The 11,957-nt window shown below is 49.8% G+C and overlaps 1 protein-coding gene across 1 annotated transcript; it reads right to left on the bottom strand.

Moving 5' to 3' along the window:
- Positions 1-2,678: 2,678 nt before the first annotated feature.
- On the bottom strand, positions 2,679-11,286 carry FABP6 (fatty acid binding protein 6). The gene is made up of 4 exons (XM_017885701.1): positions 11,099-11,286; positions 9,407-9,582; positions 6,783-6,872; positions 2,679-2,792 (listed from the first exon to the last, which is right to left on the bottom strand). Exons 1-4 carry the CDS (start codon positions 11,163-11,165, stop codon positions 2,739-2,741), a joined length of 387 nt encoding a protein of 128 aa, XP_017741190.1. The 5' UTR covers positions 11,166-11,286; the 3' UTR covers positions 2,679-2,738.
- Positions 11,287-11,957: the final 671 nt, after the last annotated feature.

Below are 11,957 nucleotides of genomic sequence, written 5' to 3'. Positions count from 1 at the left end.
CTGCATCGGTGAGTGAAGCCCACACCCGCATTACTCTCAGAGACTCACTCACTCTCTGCTGTGTGACTTTGGATGAATTTCTTTTCCTCTCTGAGCCTCAGTTTCCATGTCTGTGAAATACAGAGTTTAAACTAGTTGAGAGCTGAGGTCCTACTTTTCCATAGTCTGTGAATCTGTGAGTTTATAACAACACAGGCTTCAGAATTTCTCCCCTGGCTGGGGGCTGTGGCTTATGCCTGTAATCCCAACACTTTGGGAGGCCTAGGCAGGGGGATCACGAGATCAGGAGATCGAGACCATCCTGACCAACATGGTGAAACCCCGTCTCTACTAAAAATACAAAAATTAGCTGGGCGTGGTGGCGCATGCCTATAATCCATGCCACTCATGAGGCTGAGGCAGGAGAATCGCTTGAACCAGGGAGTCAGAAGTTGCAATGAGCCGAGATCACGTTACTGCACTTAAGCCTGGTGACAGAGCAAGACTCTGTCTCAAAAAAAAAAAAAGAAAAAAGAAAAAAAAGAATTTCTCCCCTGCCAACAATTTGAATTTGTTCCTGAATCAATTACAGGAGTAAAAATTCTACCTTATCTCTTTTATGTCTCCTGTCTCTCCCTCCCTCCCTCTCTGTCCTCTTCCTTCCTCTTTCTCTCCCCTTCTCTCAGTTTTCAGCCTAATTATAGTTAACTCTGTTATTTAGAGACTTATTATCCAAGCTCATTATGAGTAATTATTCAGTCTGGAGGGGAAACAGCAACACTGCTAGTTTAATTTAATGCTTACCTAGTTCACTTAATTAGTAATAAGTCTTGGCAAAATGGTGGAATTCATGGGTCCTTGCTGGGTGGGTGGGGAGAGGCTGTGTATTGTTCTTAGAAAGATAAAGTTTCAAAGTAGAATGTGGGAGGAGGCAAGAAAAGGCTGCCTGTGACCTGGGCCGTGACATCTGTCCAGGTTGAGGCTGGCCCACAAAAGTGAAAGGCTGCAAATTGCACAGAGCTAGACGGACCTTAGGTTAGGTAGCACTTATTAGGCCCCTTCTGTGTGCCATACCCCATGCAAAGCTCTGGACAAACCTTATTCCTTATGTCTCACATGTGGGACTTGTACATTCGAAATAATGTAAGTACTACCTGCCTTCGGTAATTCAACTCTTATAGTGAGTACGTTCTCCTTTCAGCAGTATCTCAGGAATTTTGATAAGTTAAGGATAAATTTTCCCATTTGATACCACTGTATCTTTTACCTCTCTCACCCTTTTCACAAAGGGAGGCCTTAGGCCCAGGGCCTTGGGCAGGCAACAGAATCTGGCTAGAAGTCAACATTGTTCAGCTTTGACTTTTTAAATAGTTTTAAATTATGGCAAATAACAGTGGTTGTCTATGTATGGAAGTGACGTGATTTTCCATTATAGTAAAAATAAGTGAATTGTTACGTAGAAAAATACAGGGTAGCTGGGCGCAGTGGTTCACGCCTGTAATCCCAACACTTTGGGAGGCCGAGGCAGGTGGACCACCTGAGGTCAGAAGTTTGAGACCAGCCTGACCAACGTGGAGAAACCCTGTCTCTACTAAAAATACAAAATTAGCCAGGCGTGGTGGCACTTGCCTATAATCCTAGCTACTTGGGAGGCTGAGGCAGGAGAATCGCTTGAGCCCAGGAGGCGGAGGTTGCGGTGAGCCAAGATCATGCCATTGCACTCCAGCCTGAGCAACAAGGGCAAAACTCCGTCTCAAAAAGAAAAGAAAAGAAAAAAAAAATATTGGGTAAAAAAGAGATCAAGGTGGTACCCAGATGTGGTAACACTTCCAAGGAGAGAGGAGGATGAAAAAAGTCCCCTTCAGGATTCTGGATTAGAGATTGTCCCAGGACATCTGCCAAACCCAAACGTTGCCTCAGAATGCTTCTCAACCCAGGACTCCAGGCACCAGATGTCAGGGTGACCCCGCCCCCACCCCCCTTCCCAGCCCCCCATAGCCTCTCGAAGCTCTTCCCAGGCACCCCACCCAAGCCCTGTGAGTCAAAACCAGGACACTCCAGTCCCTCCTGTCCCTCCTATCACCCCCATTGCCCCTTTGCCATCTCATAGACCACTGATCCCCCTCAGCCTGTCATTGGTCCTCCTGGACCCCCTTTGTACCCCTCAGTGGGTAAACTGAGGACCAAAGGGATGACTCCACAGTAAATAACAGCAGAACCCTGGCCAAGCTGAAACAGCTTTCCTGGGCGAGCCCTGGTCCATCCCCGCTTTGAGCTTTGGAGCCCAGCAGCCGGGGCCCTTCCTAGAGGAACAGCTCCCACCCTACAACCCTCAAGTCCTGATATGCCTGTCCTGTGGCCCATCCGAGAATCAATGTGTTACCCTTCCCAGCTGACTTTGTCTCCATAAAGGAGCCTTCAAGCAGCACAGAGTAGTGGGTGGCAGAGTGGGGTGAAGGGGCCACAGAAGTATGCCCACCATGCTTCCTGTGTGCCACCTTCAGCCTCACCCAGAGGGCAGGAGCATTGCAGTCATCCACATTCATGTCTTGCTGTGCCATGACATGAATCCCACAGGGATCTCAGGGCCAATGTGTGGCCCATGTGGCCACCCTTGGGGGCTTTCCCACCCTCACCCAGCCAGAGCCCATCCCAAGACACCAGAAAAGAAAAACAAAGAGGTTCTGGAGCGAGCAGCATCTGTCCTTATTATCAGTTTTATTGGCGGGTTTGTAGCTCCCTGGGCCGGGTCTGGATGCCTAGGCCAGTCTCTTGCTCACGCGCTCATAGGTCACGCCTCCGATGGTGGAGACCTGAAAGAAGCCGCCGGGACAGAGGGAGTCAGTGCCCCACCCCAAGGTAGCCAGGAGGCACCGCTGAAGGAAGATGAGCCTCCAACCCCAGCCTTGAGTAGAAGAGAGTCAGGTGCACCACTTCTTTGGGCCTCAATTTCCCGATTTGTTCCAGGAGTCAGTGTGCAGACTCCCTGTGATGAATGGTAACCAGCTGTGAGGGGTGATGTGACTCTGGGTATGGAACCCTGAACCTCTGTTCCTCTCCATTCACCCATGATTCCCCTGCATGATTCCATTTAATCCTCCCAACAGCCCTGTGAGGTTGTTCTCATTGTACGGATGAGAAAATGGAAGTTTAGAGAAGTCAAGTAACCCTTCCAAGGCCACACACCATGGCTGCATCCCACAGTATTTGTGGGCACCTGTCACATGCTCAGTGATGGGAAGATACAGTCCCTACTCTATGGAAGCCTAAGGTTTAGTGGGAGAGGCAGGCGGAGGCATGCAGTTCATTGAAGGCCCACAGTGTGTGGTGCCCAGGGCTCCCTGCTGTGGAGCTGTGCTGCCATTGGAGGTGCACGTGTCATCAGCTGGTTCGCACACCCAGCAGAGGAAAGCAGCATTTCCATGAGAAGGGCGGGTAGCAAACAGAGAGCTGTGGGAGAGCCCAGAGGAGGCAGGGAGCCACTGACTAGGTAACAGGACGGGGAATTGGCTGTTGGACAGAAGCCTGCAGAATTGGATTTGGAAAAGCAAACAGGAGAAAGGGAATTCAGAGCAGAGAAACCACATGGCACAGAAAGGGAGATAGGAACGGCTCTGGCCAGCTCAGGAGCAGTAGCTGGTCCAGGTGGGCTGGGCAGAGCATACCTGTAGGACTGGGCAGTAAGGCCGTGGGAAAGGTCAAGCGGAGGGGAGTTTTGGTCCTGATTCATGACAAAGGGCAGCAGCTGTGAAGTGATGTGTGACTTGCATATGGGATGGATGGAAGGTGGGGGAGAGGTGGAATCAGAGGAGGCTGGGCTTAGTGTAGGGGAGAGGTGATGAGAACATGGCAGGGGTGCTGGTGGCAGAAGGCAGGAGGTATGCTTACAAAATGCACTGTCTGTTGGTGGAGAAGTGGGGAGGTGCCAGGATGATTCTGGGCCTCTATAGATGGGAGATTTGCAATCAAGACAGCTCCTCTCAGGGCCTAGTCATGGAACTTTGTTTATGTGTGCGCGTGCCTGGGTCTATGCACATGCATACATGTGTGTGTGCCTGGCTGTGTCGTGTGTGTGTGTGCATGACGACCCTGAACTGCAGTCACTGCCCACACCACATGGGCTCCATGATGAGGAACCTCTGGGTATTGACAAGCAAGTTCACTCAGCTTGGGAAGATCAATTCTCTTTTCAGGCCCAAATCTGCTTCCAATTCTCCTGCCCTATGCTCTCCCTGCACACCTCACAGGCTGGGGAACTTTGCTTCTCTGGGAGTTATTGACTAACATTTCATGTAAAAATGCATCAAAAGCCCTTTCATTAGATCCTTCGAAATGTCAGTTTTCACCCAGGAGAAGAGGGATATAGTCACTTTTGTTCTTTTACAGTTTTCAACACTGTACATCTATTAATTTTAGACTTTTTTTTTTTTTTTTTTTAAGACAGAGTTTGCTCTTGTTGCCCAGGCTGGAGTGGGCACATTCTCTACTCACTGCAACCTCCACCTCCCGGATTTAAGCGATTCTCCTGCCTCAGCCTTCTAAGTAGCTGGGATTACAGGTGTGCGCCACCACACTCGGCTAATTTTTTTTTGTATTTTTAGTAGAAACTGGGTTTCACCATGTTGGCTGGGCTGGTCTTGAACTTCTGACCTCAGGTGATCCACTTGCCTCAGCCTCCCAAAGTGCTGGGATTAGAAGCATGAGCCACCACACCCAGCCAATTTTTAGATTATTTAAACAAAATGTTAAAGGGGGATAAAAAAAGACCCATGGGCCTGGGCAGAAGAGGCAGGGGGCCTAGTCTGGAAGTCAGCAGATGAGATCTGCCTCTGCATGTACTAGCTATGTGGCCATGGCCAAGTCCCGTGCTATCTCTGAGCCTTGTAATGCTGCTCTGTAAAATGAGTATAATGGGAGGGCACGGAACCTCTTGGGCCGTGTTACGGACTCCATGTGTGTCTCCCAACCAAACCCATATGGTAAAGGTCGAAGCCCCAATATGATGTTATTTGGAGATAGGACCTTTAGCGGGTGATTAGGTTATGAGGGTGGAGTCCTCATGAGGGATTAGTGCCCTTATAACAACAGACACAAGGCCTGATACAGTGGCTCACGCCTGTAATCCCAACACTTTGGGAGGCCAGGGCGGGCAGATCACTTGAGGTCAGGAGTTCAAGACCAGCCTGACCAACATGGTGAAACTCTGTCTCTACTAAAATTACAAAAATTAGCTGGGCGTGGTGGCACACGCCTGTAATCCCAGCTACTCAGGAGGCTGAGGCATGAGAATCACTTGCATGGGGGAAGCAGAGGTTGCAGTGAGCTGAGATCGCGCCACTGTACTCCAGCCTGGGCAACAGAGTAAAACTCCATCTCAAAAAAAAAAAAAAAAAAAGGCCAGGCACAGTGGCTCATACTTGTAATCCCAGCACTTTGGGAGGCCGAGGGAGTACATATCATCGGGTCAGGAGTTCAAGACCAACCTGGCCAACATGGTGAAACCCTGTCTCTACTAAAAATACCAAAATAGCTGGGCATGGTTGTGCGCACCTGTAATCCCAGCTACTCGGGAGGCTGAGGCAGGAGAATCACTTGAACCTGGGAGGTGGAGGTTGTAGTGAGCCAAGTTTATGCCACTGAACTTCAGCCTGGACAACAGAGCAAGACTCTGTCTCAAAAACAAAAAACAAAAAAAAAAAAACAGACACAAGAGAGATGACGTCTCCCTGCCATGTGAAGAAACCAGGAAGGGGGCCCTCATAAGCCCCTGCCCATGCTGGCACCCTGATCTTGTACTTCCCAGCCTCCAGAGCTGTGTGAAATAAGTGTCTGTGGTGTAAATCATTTACACCACAGTGTCTGAGAGAGGCAGTGTGCTCCTTTCCTCTTGACAGGGCTTAAGATGAGGGCACAAGGAAACGAGAGAGACAGAGAGAGAGAGAGAAAGACCAAAGAAGAAGCAAGGGGGTCAGACAAACCCTGCCTCCCTCATCACGTCTTCCCTGCTGGAGAGCTTCAGGGAGGAGGGAAGGGCCCTTTCTAGACCAAACAGGACCCCAGAGGGTCTCTGACGCAGGTCACAGGCTCACAGTGAGGGAATGAAGTATGGAAATGCCTTCTTTTCCCTGTTAACTTCACATCCATTTCTTCCACCTGGGGAGAACTTGGAGACCCACGGGAAAGAAACAGAAGTGAGAAGAAGGGCCTCCCAGGGCACCACCTCCTGTGTAGGAGGACCCACAGATGTGTGTGTTGGACCTGCCAATATTGAAAGAATGTTCTAATTAGTTGCCAATATTTGATAGTGTGGAGATTTCACATGGAAATGCAAATTTCCATCTTCTCTGGATAAATCAGAAGATCTGGTAGAAGGCGCCTGATGTCCCTCATGGAAATGGAGTGGAGTGGTGGCTGTCCCTGGAGGAGCCCACCTGGACCACCTCCTTTATTTATATTCTGGGAAGGATCTTCCAGGCTTCCAGTCTTGTGCCCCAGAGGTGGCTGAGTGTGTGTGCTGCAGTCAGGCTACTTAGCATCAAATCCCAGCTCTGTCATCAAAGCTATGTGCTCCCTCACTTAGCTTCCCTGTGCCTCAGTCTCCTCCTAAAATGGAGACAAAAATCCCCACCTAACAGGGTTATTTGAAGACCAAATGACATCATGTGCATCCAGCACTCAGCATAGAGCCTGGTACAAGGGAAATGCTGGTAAAGCCAGCTGCCCAGAGGCCTGCCTCTGAGGGGCTGTGGCCAGGAGACAGACAAATGTCCAGTAATCATCCCAGGGACCAGCAGGACACTCACCTCCACCAGCTTGTCACCCACGATCTCTGAGGTCTGGTGATAGTTGGGGAAATTCACCACCAGCTTCCCGCCCTCCATCTGCACGATGGCCTGGAATTGAAGCACAACATTAAGCCTGGGTTGTTGCAGGTGATTGGTAACTATCTGGGGCTGGTGGCATGGGGAGTAAGAAGAATTTACCAAGGCCAGGTGCAGTGGCTTACGCCTATAATCCCAGCACTTTGGGAGATTGAGGTGGGCAGATCACTTGAGGTCAGGAAGACCAGCCTGGCCAACATGGTGAAACCCCGCTATTAAAAATACAAAAATTAGCCGGATGTGGTGGCTCATGCCTGTAATCCCAGTTACTTGGGAGGCTGAGGCACAAGAATTGCTTGAACCCGGGAGGCAGAGGCTGCAGTGAGCAGAGATTGTGCCACTGTGCTCCAGCCTGGGCAACAGAGCAAGACTGTCTCAAAAAAAAAAAAAAAAAAAGAATTTACCAAGACAGTTGTCAGCAAAATAAAAGTCAGATTTCTTAGAGAAAGTATGAAAATATGTTGCAAGGGTGCACTGGGCAGGTCAGCAAGAGAGGAGCCGACTGCAAGGAGACAAAGTCTTGCTAGAGAGTTTATAGACTGTTGCTTATGCAGTGTGCTGAAGAAGGTTTTGTGCAGTACTGACAAAGCAAAGGTTATAGTGAGATAACTTACGTATTTCTATCAGTGGGGGTGACGATAGCTGGGCACAGGAAGATTGTGAGTTATTTACACAGGAGGGGTATGTGTTCTGGACCATGAAGAAAGGCAGACTTCTAGCTTATCTGCTCTCCTTTTTTGCTTTCCCCTGCTGCCGCCAGCCTGACTCCTTTTCTATAATTAGAACTCCACATGGGTCACCAGAGGCCTAATGATAGAGGCAAATAGCTGGGGTTCAAATCCCTGGTCCCAGCATGTTCTGGCTGCAGGGCCTTAGACCCATTACTTGGTATCCCTGAACCTCAGTTTCTTCAGTTTTCTTTTTTTTGGGGGGGGGGGTGCGGAGCCTCGCCCCGTTCCCTGTTGCCCAGGCTGGAGTGCAATGGTGTGATCTCGGCTCACTGCAACCTCTGCCTCCGGGGTTCAAGCGATTCTCCTGCCTCAGTCTCCCAAGTAGCTGGGATTACAGGTGCCCGCCACCACGCCTGGCTAATTTTTGTAATTTTAGTAGAGACAGCATTTCACTATATTGGCCAGGCTGGTCTCGAACTCCTGACCTCGTGATCCACCTGCCTCAGCCTCCCAAAGTGTTGGGATTACAGGCCTGAGCCACCGTGCCCAGCCAGTTTCTTCACTTCTAAAACAAAAGCAAATGACTGCATTTTTTCTTCTAGCATTCAATATGTGGCAGGCACTATGCCAGGTGCTTTCATGCACTGTCTTGTTTAATCTTCACCACAGCTCTTGGAGCCAGAGACTGTATGTAGTCTCCTTTTGCATACTAGAGATACGAGGCTCAGGGGAGTGAAATGACTTACCCAAGGCCCTACAATTGCTGGTGGGAAATCATGGTTTCAAACCCAGCCAAGGCTCACTCCAGGGCCCGGCCTCTTTATCTCTGTGCTACACAGAGAGGCAACATTAAAAAAGCACTTATGGCCAGGCACAGTGGCTCACGCCTGTAATCCCAGCACTTTCGGAGATCAAGGTGGGCAGATCACAAGGTCAGGAGTTCAAGACCAGCCTGGTCAACATGGTGAAACCCCGTCTCAGCTAAAAGTACAAAAATTAGCCAGATGTGGTGGTGTATACCTGTAATCCTGGCTACTTGGGAGGCTGAGGCAGGGGAATCGCTTGAACCCAGGAGGCAGAGGTTGCAGTGAGCTGAGATCATGCCAACTGCACTCCAGTATAGGTGACAGAGTGAGTCTTGAAGAAAAAAAAAAAAGCACTTATGCTCTCTAGTGCTGGTGTGAAGGCCTGCCCCTGTTGTGTGACTAAGGCAAGGTTGTTTTTATTTTTTATTTATTTATTTATTTATTTATTTTTTGAGATGGACTCTCACTCTGTCACCCAGGCTGGAGTGCATGGCATGATCTCAGCTCACTGCAACCTCCGCCTTCTGGGTTCAAGTGATTCCCCTGCCTCAGCCTCCTGAGTAGCAGGAATTACAAGTATGCACCACCATGTCCAGCTGATTTTTGTATTTTTGGTAGAGACAGGGTTTCACCGTGTTGGCCAGGCTAATCTCAAAATCCTGGCCTCAAGCCATCCACCCGCCTTGGCCTCCCTGAGTGCTGGGATTACAGGTAGGAGCCACTGTGCCTGGCCAGCAAGCTTTTTAATCCCATGATTTAGCCTTCCCCCTCAATCTGGGGAGAGTAATTGTAGCAATGTCATAGGATTAACTGCATTAAGATGAAAAATCTATTCAGCAAGAGTCTAGGTTATATTAAGTGTTCAGCAAGTATTGGCTACTTTTCTTATTGTTTTAGTGCCCATTTTGACCATTAAAATCAGGAGCATTAAATTGCCAAGTAACTCAAGCTCTTAATGCTGGAGGCCAAACTGGAGAAAGAAGCCTCAGCTTGGGAGCAGGGAGGCTGTGTTTGAGAAGAAGTCGGGTGGAGGCCTGGGGAAGGACGGGGACAGCCAGTAGCCTCTCACCTTGAACTTCTTGCCCCCCATTGTCTGTATGTCGCTTTCCTTGCCAACAGTGAACTTGTTGGTCATGGTGTGTCCCCCGGAGTAGTGCTGGGACCAAGTGAAGTCCTGCCCATCCTGCTGCACCTCCGTGACGATCTTGAAGTCGCGGGCCTTTTCGATGACATCGCTGGAGATCCCTGGACCCGGGGATAAGCAGAGTAGCCATATAAGAGCTGCTTTTAACCCTGTGGTTTGGGGAAAGAGCTTTCCTGCCCACCCCCACTGCCCTACCCCATGTGCATGATAGGCTAGCCTGCAGGTTAAGAGCACAGTGCCTGAGACAGATAATACATGCTGTGAGCCATGTGGCTGGGGAAAGTCACTATCTCTCTGTATTCATCCTCAGTGTATTCATCCACAAGATGGGGATAATAAGGCCCATCTCAAAGGGCTGTTACAAGAATTATATTCAATGTGAGTGTGTTTGTGAAGTTCCGGGCACATAATGGGTGCTCATCAATAATAACCAAGCTTCTGATAGTAATATAAATATAACAGAATCTTGCCAAGCTCGAGAAGTTCTGGAATTAATGAGACTTTCAAGACTGTGCCTTCTGGCCAGGTGAGGTGGTTCAGGCCTGTAATCCCAGCACCTTGGGAACCCGAGGCGGGCAGATCGTTTAAGGTCAGAAGTTCAAGACCAGCCTGGCCAATGTGGTAAAACCCCATCTCTACTAAAAATACAAAAAGAAAAATTATCTGCGGATGGTGGCGGGTGCCTGTAATACCAGCTGCTTCAGAGGCTGAGGCAAGAGAATCACTTAAACCCGGGAGGTAGAGGTTGCAGTGAGCCGGGATAGCGCCACTGCAGTCCAGCCTGGGCTACAGAGCAGGACTCCGTCCCCTACCCTCCACCAAAAAAAGATTGTGTCTTCTAATATTTTTATTTTACAGATAAGGAAGTGAGCACCTAGAATGGGAAAGGGACTTCCCAGTATTTCATTGAAAGTTAATGACAGAATCGGTGTAGAACCGAGGTGGGCTCACTTCCCATTCCACAACACGAAGCTGTTATAGATGAAGCCAAGTCATGCTCCTTCAGGGCCACTGCCAGTGCATGACTCAGAGGGGCTCTCGACTCCTCCAGGCCCCAAGGCACAAGGGCCCTGGTCTCAGGGTTGCTCTGACCCAGCTGGCAGGCAAGAAGTGGCCACCAAGAGGGAGGGCATGGGTCCCCTTGAGCTGTCCTCTGAACCTTGAGAGTTACACTGCCAGGCGTGGTGGCTCATGCCTGTAATCCCAGCACTTTGGGAGACCAAGGCAGATGGATCACCTGAGATCAGGAGATCAGGACCATGCTGGCTAACATGGTGAAACCCTGTCTCTACTAAAAATACAAAAAAAAAAAAAAATTAGTAGGGCGAGGTGACGGGCGCCTGTAGTCCCAGCTACTTGGGAGGCTGAGGCAAGAGAATGGTGTGAACCTGGGAGGCAGAGCTTGCAGTGAGTGGTGATAGCGCCACTGCACTCCAGCCTGGGCGACAGAGCAAGACTCCATCTCAAAAAAATTTTAAAAAAAGAGTGTCTTAGTTCTTATTATCCTCAGAGCCTGGGAGAAAGCAGTTGCTCAACAAATGTGTGAATGAATGAATGAAATCCCGTCCCACTGTGACAAACCAACCCCGAGGAAGGGTTACGCAGGAGCTCACTCACCGAGGAGCTTCATGAACTCATCATAATTCTTCTCACTCTCCATCTCGAACTTGCCGGTGAAAGCCATGCTGCTGGGAGGCTGGAGCCAGAGAGCAGAGGGATGAGGAGAACCAGTGGTGCTGAGGGGTCTGCTTTCCCAGCTTATAAACTCTCCCAGTTGCTGAGGCTCTGCCCCTAAGTCACCCCACTTCTTCTCCCTCCTGTCCTGAAGAGGAAGCACTCGCTGTTTTATGATGTGGGCAGGACCTGGAGGGAGACAGCCCCAAGGTTATTCACCCTGGGGAAGTGCTGGCTGTGACCCCACTGCCATTGCCCGCAGGGTCAGGATGGCAATGGGTTTGAGGAGTCATCACCTCTCTGCCCATCTCTCCCTCCATTCCCACATGCCCTGCCCTCAACCCATGCTCTCACCATCTCTCATCGCTCATGCACTCTCTCACTCTGCAACCAAAGCAGTTGAGCACTTGCTGTGTGCAGGGCCAGCACTGAAGAAACACAAATGAACGAGACACACACCTTTCCCAAAAGAGCCTTTGGTTTAGTCCAGAGACAAGCACACACCTGCAGAGAGTTCTTGTGTAAGCAGCGTGTGATGCGCCCCAAGAGAAAAGCAGATGGCTGACCTGGGGCATGGGGAAGGAGCAATGGTGTCCAGCAGGTGGCTGGTGCATGATTGGGGAAGAGGTGGCATTTGGCACTCATCTTGGAGGACCAATAGGACTTGGATGTGTAGGGAAGCAGGAAGGTTGGAGGAGGTTCAGAACAAAGGGAGATGATATTCTAGGATGAGGGAACAGTGTGCTGAAGATGGAAAGGGTCATGATGAAAGGAAACAGTGAGTTTGGCTGGAGCAAAGCAA

Source organism: Rhinopithecus bieti, unplaced genomic scaffold (genome assembly GCF_001698545.2).
Source record: "Rhinopithecus bieti isolate Rb0 unplaced genomic scaffold, ASM169854v2 scaffold_15146, whole genome shotgun sequence".
In the NCBI taxonomy this organism is placed as follows: domain Eukaryota; kingdom Metazoa; phylum Chordata; class Mammalia; order Primates; family Cercopithecidae; genus Rhinopithecus; species Rhinopithecus bieti.
This window is presented reverse-complemented; position numbering and strand designations above follow the sequence as displayed.